Below are 17,536 nucleotides of genomic sequence, written 5' to 3' on the forward strand. Positions count from 1 at the left end.
GTGTAGGGATTGTGTGAGAAAACAGAACTGCTGGGTGGATTTACTGCTGCTCTGGGTCGTATTTACTGTTGATGTCCTGTGTCTGTAAAGGTTGCTGCAGGTCGGTGTCCTGCGCAGGAAGGGATGCTCGGGTAGACCCTTCCCCCAGAGCATCCCACAACTCTGCCTTGGAGACCTAAAGATGAGTGTGGGTGGGTGCAGAACCTCCAGCCCTGTGACCCTCAACCCGTTTGACACTTGTTCTCCTGCGGTGGCAGGGTGCAAACCCTTCTATTCATCCCAAGAGTTTGCTCTTACAAAACGAGGGGAACAAGTGTGTCTGTGGGTGCTCAGGGGCTTTGGGGGAGTTGGGGAGCACTTGTTGCCGTGAACGTTTCCCTGGAGTTTGAAGTCAGGACACACTGTCCTGACTGCACCTGGTTGGAACACAGGCAGCAGTGATTCCACACTGGTGTGTTCATGAAAGGAAAGAACAATTACTCATCTGGTGGAAGTATTTTATGTATGTATTTGTCTGTTTGGTGTGTTTGTTTTACAGTCTTCAAGTTAGTGGTGGAGGTTGAAACTCTTAATCTTTCCTGCCTATAAAGCAGAAGGTTAACCTCCAAAAATATGCTGAACTGTCTGGGCCTAAACTAGTTTCCTTCTGATGTCGATTTCCCAAGTGATTTAATAGCTGGGAACTTGAAAGCCTAACAATTTAATTTCTTTTTTTCTTTCTGTGAATAGTCAGTTAGGCAGGCAAAACTGCATTCATCTTTGAAAATAAGCTGTTAAGCTGTTTTGAGATGTGTTTTTAGTTTTATCTGGAATGAAACTGAACCTGAAGTGATGTGGTCAGGAATTAGGCTTTTGTGTTGATACTGCAAAGCACCCTGGCCTGCTTTGTAGTGCTTAACTTAATGAAAAGTGTGGGGGAGAATTGTATTTTTCTGTGCGTCCTTTGGTTCAGGGTAGTTGTGTGGATGTTGTATTTTCTAATAAACAATCCCTCAAAAGCCCCTTCCCTATCTACTAATCTTTTCCTTCCTTCCTTCCTTCCTTCTAGGCTTTTGAGACTTGGCTAGAAATAGAGAATATAAATGGGACCAAGTGGGATGGAATATCCACTGTAGGACCAACTCCCCTTCCTTTCCCTTCCGCCCCCTCCAATCATGGAATTCCATATTCAAATATCAAGGGGAATTGACATAATGAAAAAATGACGTCCGGGGGGTTGACTGACTTTTGATTTAGCACCTTCTTACATACATAGATGGCTTCCCTTCTGTCACACACATGTAGTGGTGAGAGGCAAAAATAATGGTGGAGAAGGGTTGCAGTCTGGGATATTTAATTTTTATTACATTTAAGGTTTCACCATTTCCTGTACCACCTATTCCCAAAGGAAATATAGTTGGACTCTGATTTGCACTTTTACAGTTGTGCTTATTCAATAGATTTGCATCCTTGCATTGTAGTATTCACTCCAGGTGAATGCAGTGTTGAGTATACTTTTTTATATCGTGGAAGATCTGGAACTGCTTGTAGAGGAACTTCTGTCATTCAGCATCGATTGTATTAATCAGCTTTATAAAAAGTTTAAAAGGCAAAGAGCCTCATTCGTTGTTAATCTCTCTGATGTGAAATACTGCCTATAAAACAGCTGTCCAGGGGTGAAAATGGTTCAGGGGTTTGTAGCAGCAGTTTCTGTGTGTAGCTGTTCTTAGTGTCCCCTCTTTCACAGTGTCCATCAGCTTGTGCTTCAGCACTGGCCATTTCAGTAGGGCTGCAGGAGAGATGAACATTATTGGCTTTTTGGGTCTCACACACATTAGGCCAAAACTAATTTGAGGTTGGGTGGCACTCTGGGGAGGCCAGTGTGGTTTTAGTCAAAGCTGCTTTGCTAAACTAGCACTTCTTTATTCCCAGTTTCCCTTTACTTTTGTGTGCGTCCCAGCAGTCAGAGCTGCTTATTTTATTGATCACAACAAAATGTTGTTTGTTAACAAAATGACTGAGCCAACCTTTGGGAGAACAAGCTGAATTCTGTGTGCAGAGCTGCTGCAGAATAATGAGGCTGTGAGGGTCTTGTAGTTGCATTTCAGTGATGTAAACCAAGCAAAGCCAGTGGTTCAGGGCTCTGTTCCCAATTAGTTTTGTAGCTGGGATGGTTAAAAAGCAGGAACTTTACATGATGAGTTTTGAATGGGTTGGATCTGGAATTGAATTAATGACCTTTTCATAGTTGTTAAAATATTGGAAGCCTTGTACCTATTAAAATGTGATCTGCACATTAATTTTCCTCTCAAGAAGATTAGTTATTATCAGTGTTTATTTTAAAAATCACATTTGATGTTGTGCAGATCTGTGCTGGCTCATGAAAAAGGAAGGAAAAACCACACGTAGAAAAGAGCTTGCTTTTTACCTTTCTGGGGATTTAGATTTTGTCTTTATGTTTATGTCTTAATTTAGACTTTATGTGCTTAATATTTATGATGAGCTCTGCTTATGTGGTCTCTGTTGGAGGGAATCTTAATCTTCTTGATTGTTCAAAAATAAGTTATTTTTGCCAGATGAATAAACTAATGTATTTAAAATTCTGTCACAAACTTGATCTTTTTGATCTTTCTTACCATCAGTGTATTGCCCTGGATTTTTAATTCTATCTTTCACTTGCTTTGTCTCAGGGTCCCCAGGTGTGGGATTGAGCTGTGCTTGGGCAGCTGTAGGTGTGTGTTGTGAGGCCAGACAAGCCATGGGATGTAGAGTGGTGATGGTGACTGAGGTCTGGATGCTTTACTGCTGACAGATGGGTAACCTGGTGAATGGTTACTAGCTGACTGGCACGGGATGGTGGAGGAGAGAGAAACTGAAGGAAGGCTGCAGGAGCAGTGCCACAGCTCAGTGTGTAAACAGGGCACTCAGCAGGGCTTGCTTGTGTACTTCCAGCCATCTGATGATGATTGGTGCTGGTTCTTGGATGGGGTTACTTCCAAGGTAAAACCAGTGCATCTTTCCATTACCAGTGTGGCCCTAAAGACTGTTTAGGAAGTATGACTGTCTGTTCAGGTGAGATATGTTTAGGGAGTATTAAGGCTCCTAGAGCTGATTTGGAACATTCCTTTCTACTCTGTTGAGGCTTCTGCATGTGAACAGGCAATAAAAGTTGGTTGGTTCTGTTTCTCTGTGGGCCTCCAGTCTTTGTGTCCTTCCCCTGGAAGGGGAAGTGCTTGTTAATTCTCAAGATTAGCACTTGGAGACTGTAGGTAGAGAGCACATTATTGACCGAGTTGGACCCGGTTGCTGTCCTTTAGTATTTCTGCTTCCAGTAACTTCTCAAAAATATTCTCTTATGATCTGTGCTGGATTGTGAAGCAGCCCAGGATTGTGAAGCCTGGTGCTTTGCTGCCAGATTGCAGCAGAGGTAAATAGGTAAAGTAGTGCAGAACCTCCTGAATATTCTTCCTGCAACAGATGGAGTTAATGACCTGAGAGCCATTGGCATGAGTAATGCACAAAGCTGGTAATTTGAAGATGCCATAGGAGGTGGCTAGAACCTGGAGAGAGGCTGTGCTTTCCTGTGCTGCAGGTTCCCGAGATGGTAACTCCCTTTGGAAACAGTTGGAAGCTTGAGGGTTTTCCCAAGCTGGTCTAGCTTGTGTAGTGGATGTTCTTACCTCCTTTTGATTATGGTCAGGGCTTTGCTGTAGGGTCCAGCCTACTCCAAGCCAGCAGATCACTGTGCAAAATTGGTGACCTTCAGCCTGTTCTTGGAACACCCTGTGGAATTAGTGATGAAAAACTGTTGGTCTGGAAAATAAAGCTGACCAAATCCTAGAGTTGGAACTCGTAAAAAAATATTTTAAATATATCTGTTCTCATACTCTAAAAAAACCAGTTCAGGCTGTTTGCCAGTGGAGGCAGAGCACTGTGAGGAACTGATTTAAGCTGTCCTGGGTGGGGAGTTGTGGCACCTTGCCATGATCCACACTGGCTGCCCATTCCTGCCTCTGTTGTGTTTTGACTGCTCAGCTGTGCTAGCACAGTTGCCCGTCTCTCTGTGCTGTCAGCTGGATGAAATGCTGGGGTGGGGAGTCCGGAGCATTTCAGCCATCTCCCCATGCAGCTCAGGAGCTGTCACAGCAGAGCTATGAAGGGCTTCAGCAGAAGGTTGGGAATGTGCTAGCAGGGGTGGGGAGTTACAGAACTGGAGCAGTGTGGCTGCCAGAGCTGCATCCTGAAACAATGGCCTGAACAGAAAAAAGCTGTAATAACACTGACAGACAAGTTTGATCCCTGGCCCCAGGAGAATGCTGGTGAGCTCATTCTGGAAGTGTGTAATGAGAAGAGTCTTCTGTTATTTGTTGTGGAGTGATCAGGAATGTTTTCCACCCATGTCTGCTTTTCTGTAGGAAAAACAGGTCATATGAATGAGAAAGATCAACAAATCTGTACTTTGAACCAAAGCAGAAAACCTTCCTGAGGCTGAAGAAACCTGGCTGGGCCCACCTTTCTCCCTTCTGAAGCCAGGATGCTGGAATGCCAGTTGTGTACAATGCAGTATTTGCTGAGGCTGAGGGAGGATGGCTCAATTGCCTTTAGTCTTCTTTCACTTTAGTTCTATCTTGCTGTAGTCAGTAACACAGAGATTTAAGACAGTGTGTATAGTTGCCTTAGCTGCATAGTAAAGAACCTTGTATGACAAGTCTTGTCTTTGGACTTGACAAGGTCTCCTGGAGAGCCTGGTCGGGCATGGCTGGGAAGGAAGGACCAGCCTGCAGAGGTGTGCCCTGGGGTCAGCAAGGAGCTTCAGCCCCAGCGTAGGGGAAGCTCCTACTACAAGATGTACCTTCTACTTTCCTTTCAGTAAAGCTGGGTTTTGTGTGCTACAGATCCCTCTGCTCCAACATTTTTCTGTTAACATGGCAACACCTCGTGTGGAGGCAGAGATTTTTAGCTCATCTTTTAATTCTCATGCAATCTACTAGAACTCATTTTGCTGAGTGTTCTACTTTGCTTTGCATCTTGTTTGTAGTATCAAATGTCTCCTATTTTCCCCTGTTTGTGGTGAACATATGAATGAATGAAATTACTGAAATAAATCACCTTGTATGACCCCAATGGGAACTGCAAATAATTGTTTACTTACCATGTTGTTCGTTTTTTTTTTAAATAATAAAAATGAGAGTAGGATTATAGTTTACCCAGGCATTTGTCAAGCAGACAGATAGCTTGTTGCCATATTCTTGACTGTAATGTTTCTGAAAATGTGGTTTGCAGCCTTCCTCTACAACAGGTTGAGTGTGCAAGGGGATATCTAATCAGCTTGAGTTGCTGGTGGTGACTTGGGGCCTCCAAAGCCACATTTTGTTGTTGACAAGTCTCTGTAGCAACATCTCATTTCCATCTCTGAGGAACTGAGCAACAAAAAGGCTCTGTGCTGTTTTGGGGCTGGGGAGGCAAGCTGGAGTAGTCAAGTCTGAGGTGGTGTCAGCACAACTTTCTCCTGTGTTCATCTGGCTGTGCGGCTCCTCTGGGTGCTGCCTGCAAGGCACTGCAGCAGCCAGGTAGCACCACTGCACTGGGTTAATGCTGGTGTGAAGAATTAATTTCAAAAATAATGTCTTTTCTTTCAGTTGTGTTGATTGGAGACTCTGGAGTTGGGAAGAGTAATCTTCTGTCACGGTTCACACGCAATGAGTTCAATCTGGAGAGTAAGAGCACCATTGGGGTGGAATTTGCCACCAGGAGCATCCAGGTGGATGGCAAGACAATAAAAGCCCAGATCTGGGACACTGCAGGACAGGAACGATACCGTGCCATTACCTCAGCGTGAGTACGGGGTCTTTGCTCAGGCTAACAGCACAATTCTAGCAGAGATGGTGTAGATAAATTTATGGGTAGAAAATTAATGAAAAATATTTGGGACACGTGACAAAATCATAGGATCATAGACAGACTTCCATGTGGATCCAAGTCATAAAATAGAAAATACTTTTCTGTTCCTTGATTAATACAAAGAAAGTAGTTTTTAGATTTTAATGCTATTATTACAGAATAGAAGACAGCTTAAATTAAAAGTGTGTGAAACACTGTTTGAGGTTTGTGTTTTGAGTTCTTTACCTTCCCTTGATGTGCTGTCTTGTCTTCATAGCATGGAATGAGTGCCATTGCTGATGGAAGCTGGGAGCAGTTTGGCATCACGTTTTGGTCTAGGCGTGGAAGCTTACCAAACACCAGAGGGGTCTGGTCTTCATTTGTCCCTTCAGTCTTGAGATTGAGGGTATTTTTAGGACTGTCCACTGCCACAAACCCCCTTGAAATCTCAATGACTTTGAATTAGTTTCAGCCCTGAAAATTAGGTCCAGGAGTGCATGCTGAATAACCAGGGAGTAGAAAGGCAGCTGTGATAGTGCTGACTCTGCAGCATGAGGCACGTCCCTGTTTAGAACAGTGGTGTTGAGAAGCTTTCATGTACAGCACCTTGTGAATCCACACAGTGTCTTAAACTGTAACCTCTGGGTGTATCTGTTTCTATGCAAGTGGGAGGCAAAAGTATCTTTTAGAGGAAAGAGAAAACCTTCTTGGCAGGTCTAGTTATCCAGGACGTGTTCTGATCAGTGGGTTGACATTTTTAGGTGTTACAGATGTGTAACAGTTTTTAAAGGTACAAACTTGTTTCTGAATCATAGTCAGATTAAGCCATTTGTATTAAACTCAAGGTAAGGGATTTTTTTTTTTTTTAAATTGAGGTGAAATAGGGTAATGGAGAATAGATGGGAGAAAAATAGAAGAGCATGGAGCCCAAAGGGAATAATCTATAGGGAAGGAATGCAAAAATGAGGTAATGCAGAAGCAGGTGTAAGTGGTGATTTCAAATGGCTACTTTTCCATAATTATTAGTGTGGTTTTGAGAATTGTTTTTAGTAACCTTTAAATTGTTTTGTAAAAGCTTAGCAGAAAAACTGCTGGCTGAGACAGGTTCAACAGCAGACTTGGCTGATGAGAATCAGTGCATCTGTAGTCCTGGGGTCCTGCCTCTCCTTTGTCCTGGAACGAGCTCTTGCCTGACATATCGCTGAGCCCATCCAGCTCGCTAAGCCAGCAGAGCTCCAGCCACCAGTGAGAGGTCCATGTTTTTTGCTGAGGTGGTGCCCTGTAAGCAGTGCTAGTAGAAAGGAGAAACGGTAGGATTGTGTGGAAGAGAGATATGGAGGTTATAGGATTGCTGATCTGGATTGGCTTATGCTGTCCCGAGTCCTTGGCTTGACTTGAAATGGGCCCAAACTGACACTGAGGAACAGGTTCTATTCTCACTGTGGATAAGTGTCAGTATAGCCCAGAGTCCTCCTCTGGAATTTTTAAGAGGAACAGAGGAGGTATTGGAAAGATCAGCAACAAATACTGACATTTTACTAAGGATTTTACTAGGTCTGGGGTGCTGGTTGACAGTCAACTTAACATGAGCCAGCAGTGTGCTCAGGTGGCCAAGGAGGCCACCAGCATCCTGGCCTGCAGCAGAAATAGTGTGGACAGCAGGAGCAGAGAGTGATTGTGCCCTGCACTGGTGAGGCCATACCTTGAGCACTGGGGTCAGTTCTGGGCCCCTCACTTCCAGAAGGATGTAGGGTTACTGGAACGTGTCCAGAGGAGCTACCAAGCTGGTGAAAGGTCTGGGGAGCAAGTCCTATGAGGAGAGGCTGAGGGAACTGGGATTGTTTAGTTTGATGAAGAGGAGGCTGAAGGGAGACCTCATTGCTCTCTGCAACTGCCTGAAAGGAGGTTGTAGGGAGGTGGGAGTTGGGCTCTTCTCTCAAGTGAATAACGACAGGACCAGAGGAAATGGCCTGAAGTTGCCCCAGGGGAGGTTTAGACTGGAGATGAAAAAGAATTTCTTTATTGAAAGAGGGGTTGGACAGTGGAACAGGCTGCCCAGGGAGGTGGTGGAGTCACCATCCCTGGAAGTGTTTAAAAGAAATAGAGATGTGGTGCTGAGGGACATGATTGAAGCACTGAACGGGTAGATGAGGTTATGGTTGGTGGATTTAGGTTGTGGTTGAACTTGATGATCTTCAAGGTCCCTTCTGACCAGGATGATGATGTGATTCTTTTCCTAGTAGAAAGATAAGTTATAACTTGACAAAAAACTTCTAGCAATACTGATTCTGCATGGTGAGTTTTCATGCACACAGTTTTAGCAGACTAACGATGCCACGGCTTCTGCAGGCTCTTCAGCGTTTTGGAACATACTTTAGAATTTTTTTAGGAATGCCATTAAAGAACCCCAGCATTTGGAACGTGATTTTAGGCTTAAGAAAACCCAACAACAGTATTTGCACCACCACAACTTCTTCCAGAGGGGGCTGGAATATTTTCAACTCTTTAGAAGTGACTAGGATAGAAGAGCCAGATACCAGGTTGGTTGGAATAACTGGGACAGAGCTCTCTGTGAGGAATGTGCCTTCTGCTTTCAGGTATTACCGTGGTGCTGTTGGGGCTCTTCTTGTCTATGACATTGCCAAACATCTCACCTATGAGAATGTGGAGCGCTGGCTGAAGGAGCTTAGGGATCATGCAGACAACAACATTGTCATCATGCTGGTGGGGAACAAGAGCGACCTGCGCCACCTCAGAGCTGTGCCCACGGATGAGGCCCGGGCCTTTGCAGGTTTGTAGGCAGTGTGTTCTGGGTTGGTGCTTTCTGAACTTGGTGGTGTTGGTACAAGCTGATGGTTGCTGGCAAACTGAGGATGAGGCAGCAGTGTGCCCTGGCAGCCAGGAGGGCCAACCATGTCCTGGGGTGCATCAAGCAGAGCGTTGCCAGGGGGGTGATTGTCCCGCTCTGCTCTGGTGCAGCCTCACCTGGAGCACTGCCTGCAGGTTTGGGCACCACACCATAAAAAGGACATCAAGCTAGTGGAGAGTGTCCAGAGGAGAGCCATGAGGATGGGGAAGGATCTGGATGGGATGACTTATGAGGAGCAGCTGAGCTCACTGGGATTGTTCAGCCTGGAGAAGAGGAGGCTGAGGGGTGACCTCATTGCAGTCTGTGGTTCCTCAGGAGGGGAAGAGATGGGGCAGATCCTGATCTCTTCACTCCTGTGAGCAGTGACAGGACTGGGAGAAATAGCAGAAGCTGCATCAGGGGAGGTTTAGGTTGGAGACCAGGAAAAAGCTTTTCACCCAGAGGGTGGTGGAGCACTGGAACAAGCTGCCCGGGGCACTGGTCACAGCACCAAGGCTGCCTGAGCTCAAGAAGCCTTTGGATGATGCTCTCAGGCACATGGGGTGATTCTTGGGGTGCCTTACACAGGGATAGGAGTTAGACTCGTGATCCTGATGGGTCCCTTCCAACTCAGCAGATTCCATGATTCTCTGAAGCTGTAATCACACTGTTGTTGTCCAGGACTGAACTTTCACCTTAAGGGTGCGTTTTCTGACATTAAAAAAAGGTGTTTAAGAATTTTTTTGAAGATAAGTATTTTATCTTATTAAATAGTATGTGTAGTTGGTTTGTTTTGGGTTTGTGTTGGGTTTTTTTTTTTAAAGGCAGTGGTAGCACATGTTTTTGAAATGATGTCCTTGAGCTGCCTGATAGCTGAAGATTAAACACTTCCTCTAGCAAGGAGGGAAACAGTAAGGAACAGTTAGAAGAGGAAAGGTCACAATGTAAAATATCACAGTAGAAAATGTCTTTCCTTCCTTCCTAGAGGCCTGGTTCTACTGAGTACATGTCAGTGTGGAGAGCTGCAGATTAATAGTGACTCTTCCCTTAGATGGTGTATTTTCTGATCCAGAGCACTGATGCATATAGTTGTGTCATCTGCTTTCATTTAGATACAGTGATGATTAGACTTGGAGATTATCAATTGTTAGGAGAAGTCAAGTGGGTTATGTGAGCTGCTCTCACTGCATTGCTTCTCTCTCTTCTTTATCTATAAGGAAGGGCAAAAGCCCTTATAGACCTGGGGACATCCAGCTTACCTTTTTGTGGCTATCAAGCTTGAAGGTGGAATTTAAACGTACAGCCTTTAAAATCCTTCTAGGAATATTGCCTGGGCTTGCTAAAACATGTTTTCTGCATTTTACTAGTAAGCAGTTGTCCTGTAAAACCACTTTATATTTTCAAATGAACAAGTGAGGTCTATATAAAGGAAGCAAAACAAGTTAGTAGGCAGCCTAGGTAGTGCATTATTCTGGTTGCTTGGTTTAACAGCTTGTTTTTTGTCCCTGACTTTCTACTGAAGCAGTTTAAAATAGCTACTCGTGGCACAGGTGGTGCCATATAAGCTCTGTGCCTGAAATGTGCCTATTTATGGGCAGATGGTGTGTGCCATTTTAGGTGTGAGTTTGGGTGTTAATCCTTTTTTAAATTAAAAAATATGTATCTTTTGCATTGTAAGAGGAAAGAAGAAAATAGGCTGTATTATTAGGGGTTTTATTGTAATTTGGAGGTGGACTCTTGATTAGGTCTGCTTTTATCTTTTTGGTATTGATGTGGAGAATTGTGACTCATGTTGCAGCCCAAGTGCTTTTGCCTGTGCTATTGCTCCAAGTTCCTCTAGGACTGAGTGATCTGTAACCAGAGGAGAGTAACTTGTGTTGCTTGTCTGCACAAGGGCTGCAGTGGGGAAAATGTTCTCACACTGTGGTCAAAAGTGATGCTGCTGAAACACTAGAATCACAGAATCATAGAACATGCTGAGTTGGAAGGGACCCATCAGGATCACGAGTCCAACTCCTGTCCCTGTGTAGGGCACCCCAAGAATCACCCCATGTGCCTGAGAGCAACATCCAAAGGCTTCTTCAACTCAGGCAGCCTTGGTGCTGTGACCACTGTCCTGGGGAGCTTGTTCCAGTGCTCAACTACCCTCTGGGTGAAAAGCCTTTTCCTGATAGCCAACCTAAACCTCTTCCAGATGCAGCTTCTGCCATTTCTCCCAGTCCTGTCACTGCTCACAGGAGTGAAGAGATCAGGACCTGCCCCATCTCTTCCCCTCCTGAGGAACCACAGACTGCAATGAGGTCACCCCTGCCCACTAGCAACCAACTAAACAATGCACCAAGTTGTTCCTAGTATAATATGACTAAAAGAAAGAGACTGTGCCCTGGCTGATTTCGCTGAAAAATAAGGTGAAAACCTTAAAGGTGAAATTAAATGCTATTAAAGTTTTTAACTGAACCACTTGTTATTTATTACAGAAAAAAATAACTTGTCTTTTATTGAAACTTCTGCTCTGGATTCAACAAATGTAGAAGAAGCCTTCAAAAACATCCTTACAGGTATGGTTTGTTATGGATTCAGAGGAACTCCTGAGCTAGTGGGTCATCTTCATGGGCATGTTTTCTAGAATGCTTTGGAAGTGAGTGTTGGGAATGACAGTTAGTTTGCAAGCCTTCTAATCTTACCTTTCTGTTCTGCCTGCCACCCCACACATATCTTTCTTCCCAAGCATCTGGAGGTTTCTAATCTCCTGTTGTTCCATATATCCAAGCTATTGCAATTGCACTGTTGTAAAGTCACTAGCAGAAAATTTAGGCAGTGAAGCCACAACCACACTTGGAAGTTAAACATTGCAGTGTGTTGTCTCACACCAAAGCAGACTCGTGCATCATATTTTTGTCCAGACTACTGAACTCTTCTCAGCTGCTGGCAAGCAGGTAGGTGATCTTGCAGGCTGCCTTCTGGGTATGTCCCTGAATAGTCCCAGGAGTTGAGTAAGTATGTGACAGTGGTCACAGGTCAAAAGGAGGCGAGAGCTTGTGACTTCTCCTGCCCAAGAATGTTCCTCAGCACATATAACTGCTGTGGATGTGGCTGCTCAGTGCAGTGTCCTTTTGCAGCTTCCGATTTGCTGTACATGTGGGAATGCTCCATGGCTCATCCAGTGGGAGCACTGCATGTAGCATCAGAGGTATTCCACTCTAGTGGCTTTAGGCCTCTTTCAGACTGAGGCTTAGAATTTCCAGTCCTTAAGATGGAGCTGTTGCCTGCATGTATTTTCTTGGAGTGAGGGAGCACCCCACTACGTGAGGATTCTTCAGGAAAGCTTGATTACTGTAAGTACACCAGCAAGTCCTGCTTACTGTGCCAAGCCATGGCCAAAGCAGGGATTTCCAGCTGGTGTTTTGCAAATTTGAGCTGAAGACTCATTTGACCTTTGGAAGAGTGCAGCTCTGTTCTGGGCAAAATGCAGGATAGGGAGAAAAAGCTGATTTCCTTCACAGTGAGGTTGGCCAGGAAGTAAGAGTTCTACAGTCATGAGGTAGGAGAAGGAAAGACAGGGTTGAAGTGGTGAGGTTACATGCTGTGTTGTCACTTCAGGTGGGGTGGGTAAATTTTCCCAAACTTGGGGTTTAGTCTAATTTTAGTCCAGTTTTAGTTAGACTTGAGCTTGTGTGGGTGTGTCAGCACTGTATGCCTTAGCACTCTGTGTTCCAGAGGATGTGTTATACTCTGGCACCAGTCTGAGGGGACTCTGTGTTTGGGTGGCTCTGTGCCTGAGCTAATTCTTGGAAGAGGGTCCTGGGAAGCATGGTGCTGTCACACCCAAGGGTGTCAGAAGGAAACTAGTCTGCAGGACTGCTGAATTGGAGCTAAGAAACCCTGATAAACATGAGCATCTCTGCTTTCAGAGACTTTGCCTCCCACTGTGTTCTGCAGTAGTAGTATCTCAAAATACGGTTTGAGGCAACAGGGAAATTGATGTAATCTTCCAGTCCTCAAATAAACTAATTGGCAAAAACCCCTTAAAAATCATACCTAAATAGGAAGAGGCCTAGCAAACAGGTATTGGGTTACTGTTCTACCTCTGGCTGCCCCGTGAGATCTGAATCTTGTCCTAAAGGAGAGAAAATGTCATGTAATTTGTCAGTGTGTTTGTTCTCTCTCTTGAAAAGCTCTTTAAGATTCATACTGTGAACAGGCAAAGTTGGCAAGATCCAGTTCCTGACTGTGGCTGCCATAGCTGAATTCTAGCCCAATCAAGCATCTATAGTCTCACCCCTCTACACTGCTTTGTGGTGCCTGAAACATGTCCCACAACATCTCCAGATGAGCATTTTCTGACCTTTTTTGTAACCAGATACTGATTTTAGTTAAACAAGAAAGTGCCCTCATTCTGGTTCTGCTTGATGACCAGGAAGTGTCTGGTGTATGTTGCTTATTGGATAAGCCAAATAATTGGCTTTGTATTATTGTTTCTTGATTCTGTATGAATGAGAGGCTGTTCCTAGGAAAACAGCTGAGTTTTAATTGATTGAATTCTGTAAGGGAGGCTCTGCTAGGTTCCTTTTGCAGGGTGTGCAGGAAAGCAGGTAGAAGTGCTGGGATCACTAGGTCTGGTTCTGGCCAACTCTGTTGGTACCAGAAATGTGTTGCAATTAGAAGATGACCAAGAAGAGACAGGCAGGACATAAAGGATAGCCAGGCTGCCCCTATAAGTAAGATGCCTGACAGACTAGGAATGGTTTATATTTTCTGCTCAGCAAGATTTGTATTATCAGAGCTACTGGTGAAGCACCTGAAGGATGTTGCTGTTGAGACAAGGCTGTAGAGCAGACCAGCAGATGCCTGAACTGGGACAGCCTCTCATGCAGGGCAGCCTTACAGCAGGTCCCATGCTTGTCTGTGGCACTTGGCTGGAGCTGAGGCAGCTTGCCTGGTGCTTTGAGATGGGATCCATGGTTTTGGCACTGAGCATAGTTTTGTGCTTGCCATCCATTCTGTCTTCCCTTGTAGTGTTGTCCTGAGGCTGACCTTGGGTAGCGAAGATGGCCTAAGGCTGCTCGAGGAGAGAGCCCCAGTGTGGTCTGCTGTGGCAGATGAGATATTTTGGGAGACAGAACTCCAGCTGAGGTCAGGCCTGGGCAAACTGAACTCAAAACACTGTCTCTTAGCAGCATCTTGGGCTCCCAGAGGTTGTTCAGTTTAAGAATAGTGAGGATGTGGCTAGAAAGACTGAGTAGTCCTGAAAAGGCTTTTCCTAAAGTGTTTGCCTGGAGGAGAATCATCCTGCTAGGAGTGGAGAAGAAATCTGGGGAAATCTGCTGTGTAGAGCAGTGAGTTGGGAGCCACCATGGGGGACTTAGAGGAGGAAAGAGGGTGGGAGCACCAGAACAGGACTTTTGTTACTGGCCACCACTTTGAGGGATCACTAAAGTCTGGGGAAGAAAACCACAGCTAAAGAAAACCAAGCAGATGCTACCCCAAGGAAAAGGGAGCTTGGTGAGGACTGAACAACTAGTGTTAAAATACAGCACTGAGCACCAAAGGAGGGGGTGTGACATCTCTGAACATCTCATCCCTTTCAGCAAGAGGAGCTGAAGGGCGACAAGGTTTCCATCTTAAACATATGCAGCTTCTTTAAAAAAAAAAAAAAGCCAAACAAAATACATACCCACATAGTCCCCCATGATTTTGAATTTTTACTCAAGATTTGGAGTGTTGATGTTTTGAGGCTGTGGCTGCATGAATGTGACCATAATATTTACCTCAGACTTCCAGGGAGGTACTTGCCCTTTTCCTGTCTCACAATGGAGGGAAGTTGGAACAAGGGCTCATAGTAGGTGAATTAAGTAATTGAAAAACCTTTCAATTTAAATTATTTTTACTAACTATGCAGCTGAAATGGTTTTGTTTCTGAAAGCTTTTAACTTGGCAGTCTCTCTGCAGCAGTTACAGCTTTGTGTGCTTTCAGGCATAAATTAAGTCAAATAAATTAATTGTCTTGGGAAAAGCATTTTCAGATCAATATGGGGCTTTATGGAACCATGTGGTGTTTTACTGTCATAGGTGGGAAAACTGATTTGCAGAGAGTAGGCACTTCTGTCATTTGGTAGCAGAAATTTGCTTGGAGCTGAAGTGTGAAATAGCTCAGTCGCTGCTGCTGCACGAGGACATTTTGCAAACATCCTCTTGATCGAGGTTTCTAGATCCTGTTGCCCAGTTTTTAAGTCACAATTAAGATTATTCCCGGCTTTAGAAATGAGTGTTCCTGCTTCTTTCTTATTTAAAATGCCTTTTAATAGTACCCATGGTCATGGAGTTACTGAAAAAGCTGTGGCAGGAAGTGCTGCTGTGGGAGGCAGTAAGGAATCTTGTCTTAATAACTTTTCCACTCTGAGCTGGCGCGTCCATTGCAGAGCTGGAAAGCGTAACATGCCACAGCTGGTCAGATTAGGTTACTTTCCCAGCTCTCAAGTTAAAATCTTCTCATTCTTGGGTTCAAACATCTTCTGTGACAGCTTGCTGGGCCATTTGTACATGCTCCTTTGCAGGCAGGGGCTGTCTGGGCTCTAACAAGTCTGCTCTCCTTTCAGAAATCTACCGCATCGTGTCGCAGAAGCAGATCGCGGATCGGTCCGCGCACGATGAGTCTCCTGGCAACAATGTTGTTGACATCAGTGTCCCACCAACCACCGATGGACAGAAATCCAACAAACTCCAGTGCTGTCAGAACCTGTGACCTGTAGATGACTCTTGTGCCCTTCACTTCGTCTGTGCTTCATTTAGAAACTTGTGTGCACTTCTTATCTCCTGTGATTCAGTGACTCCCTCTTCCCTTCTTTACCCCGTTTCCAAGTCCCCCCTTTCACCTTAGAGCTTTAATTGTAGGGTTAACATTCCCCTGCCTCTGAAATCCCTTTCAATGTGGTGACTTTTGGGCTTGAAATGTAGGCACTGATCTGATAGACATCTTTGTGTTGGAATATCTGCTGCTGGATATTATCCCATGAAACACTCTCCTCACACGGTTTGGGTTTTCTGTTGGTTTGTTTTTTCTGGGAGAGAAACCATGGGGATTGACTATAACAGTTGAAGAAATAACTACATTTAGGTGACAAGGTTTTTTTCTTCCCTTAGTCAGAATTTTTTTTTCTTGTGTTTCTGTAAACATGGGGGAGAAATTAAAAGAAAATAGCTATCCTACCAAATGCTCTCTTTTTCTATCCTGATCAAGTCTCACAGTGAGGTTTTTAGTGGCTGCACACACATAAGAAAGCTGTTGAAAATAACATTACTTATTGTGTAACTACCCCTAATACAGTTAGTCTGGCTATGTAGTTTACTGTTTCCTGCTTGGGAAATCATTCTCTATTCTTGTTTTATTTGGGAACAATGAAGTATGTCTGCTTTGCTTTCTCTGCCACCATGAATGCCTGTGCTGCTTGTGCAGGCTTTATGAAGTGGCTTAATATTTATTCATGGCTTATGTTAATCAGTTAACATTATTGTACAGTAAGTGCCAGCATATTGATTTCAGAAACCTTTTGCAACCTGTACAAGTAGGCTTATTCTGTAGTGTAGATCAGTGTATGAAAGCAGGATCTTCTATAGTTCCAGGACTTTTTTTTTGTTTTGCATGCTGCTTTTTCTCTAGATCTCTCCTACCCCTGTTTGAGTGAGTGAAGCAATATTTTCATGTCATGTATATATCTGCACTTGTAGGGGTTTTGGTTGTTGTAGAGAAACACACCACTTTATACGTTTTGTAAAACTTCTGCAGAACCATAGCATCTTGAACTTGCTCTTCCATTCTCTTTCACTATTGACCTTGGGCATAATCTCCTTGACCTCTACTAAAAGGCATATTAAGATTTCACTTAATAACTACTAACCTGTTGTTTTCCTCTTCTTCTGTTCTACTGAATTGCAGACTGTAATTCTCAAATGATTGTACTTCACCTGATGTAACAGACTTGTCATCAGCAGGGCTAACTACTATAATATTTTGTTTTGCTGGATGGGAAGAATGTTATCACAACCTTGTGTTGTCTGTCTCTTGCTAGCTTGTGAAAATCTTCTGTGATGGCTTCTCATCATTCACTAGCTCTTACACTCTTGCATCCCCTCCAGTATATGCTGAGTGTTATGATGAGGCAACTACTGGTGAAACTGTCTAAAGGAAGAGTTGGAGCCCATCTGCTGCTCTCTGGAACTAGTGAAGCAATTTGCAGGGAATTTTTGCTCTGTATTCTGAGACTGTACCTCACTTGATGAATCCTACCTGCCTCGTAGTGAGTCGATTTTTTTTTCTGATACAAAGCAAATATGAAACTGTGAATTGTGCTTGAAGGGAAAGTCTGACATTCCAGTCTCAACTGTTCTGTCTGGTTGTGTAATAAAATTAAGGGCGGTTAACTCTGATGGCTTTTCTTTTCAGATTTCCAGACCAATGCCTTTAATTTTGTACTGTATCCACCTAGAGGGCTATAGTTGACAGCAAAGGGTGCATGTGGTGCCTATAACTTCCACTTCACACCTTTGTTTAGAGGACACACTCAAGGTGAAGGGTTGTGTGCTTGCAGCCTAATCCCACTGAATGAGGGTATGAATTCCTCTCTAGGCATCACAGTGCCCTGTCCCAAGTGTGTCCCACTTCAGGAAGCACTTCCAGCACTTGCTGTTTACTTTAATATAGCATCCTTTTGAGAGAAGGTGCAGCCAGTGGGAACTAGAGACATCTCCTTTTTGGTGGTTCTAGACCAGAATGTGATGCGTCAGTGTTTGGAAGGCTGGCAGATGGACACACCATCAGAGAGAATGGGAATT

The 17,536-nt window shown here is 44.2% G+C and overlaps 1 protein-coding gene across 2 annotated transcripts; it reads left to right on the plus strand.

The window, feature by feature from the left end:
- The first annotated feature begins 5,602 nt into the window (after positions 1-5,602).
- Positions 5,603-17,125, plus strand: RAB11B (RAB11B, member RAS oncogene family). Of its 2 annotated transcripts, none has more exons than XM_010001315.1 (4): positions 5,603-5,814; positions 8,457-8,650; positions 11,185-11,265; positions 15,304-17,125. In XM_010001315.1, exons 1-4 carry the CDS (start codon positions 5,603-5,605, stop codon positions 15,447-15,449), a joined length of 633 nt encoding a protein of 210 aa, XP_009999617.1. In that variant the 3' UTR covers positions 15,450-17,125. The 2 variants fall into 2 exon arrangements, with proteins under 2 accessions (XP_009999617.1, XP_009999618.1); XM_010001316.1 differs by having other exon boundaries at positions 15,327-15,399.
- Positions 17,126-17,536: the final 411 nt, after the last annotated feature.

Source organism: Chaetura pelagica, unplaced genomic scaffold, assembly GCF_000747805.2.
Source record: "Chaetura pelagica isolate M959 unplaced genomic scaffold, ChaPel_1.0 scaffold1277, whole genome shotgun sequence".
Taxonomy (NCBI): Eukaryota; Metazoa; Chordata; class Aves; order Apodiformes; family Apodidae; genus Chaetura; species Chaetura pelagica.

Coding starts and splice junctions, on each gene's coding strand:
- RAB11B (XM_010001315.1), top strand. CDS start 5,603: ATGTCTTTTCTTTCAGTTGTGTTGATTGGAGACTCTGGAGTTGGGAAG. Junction 8,651..11,184: donor TGAGGCCCGGGCCTTTGCAG/GTTTGTAGGCAG, acceptor TATTTATTACAG/AAAAAAATAACTTGTCTTTT. Junction 11,266..15,303: donor CTTCAAAAACATCCTTACAG/GTATGGTTTGTT, acceptor CTCTCCTTTCAG/AAATCTACCGCATCGTGTCG.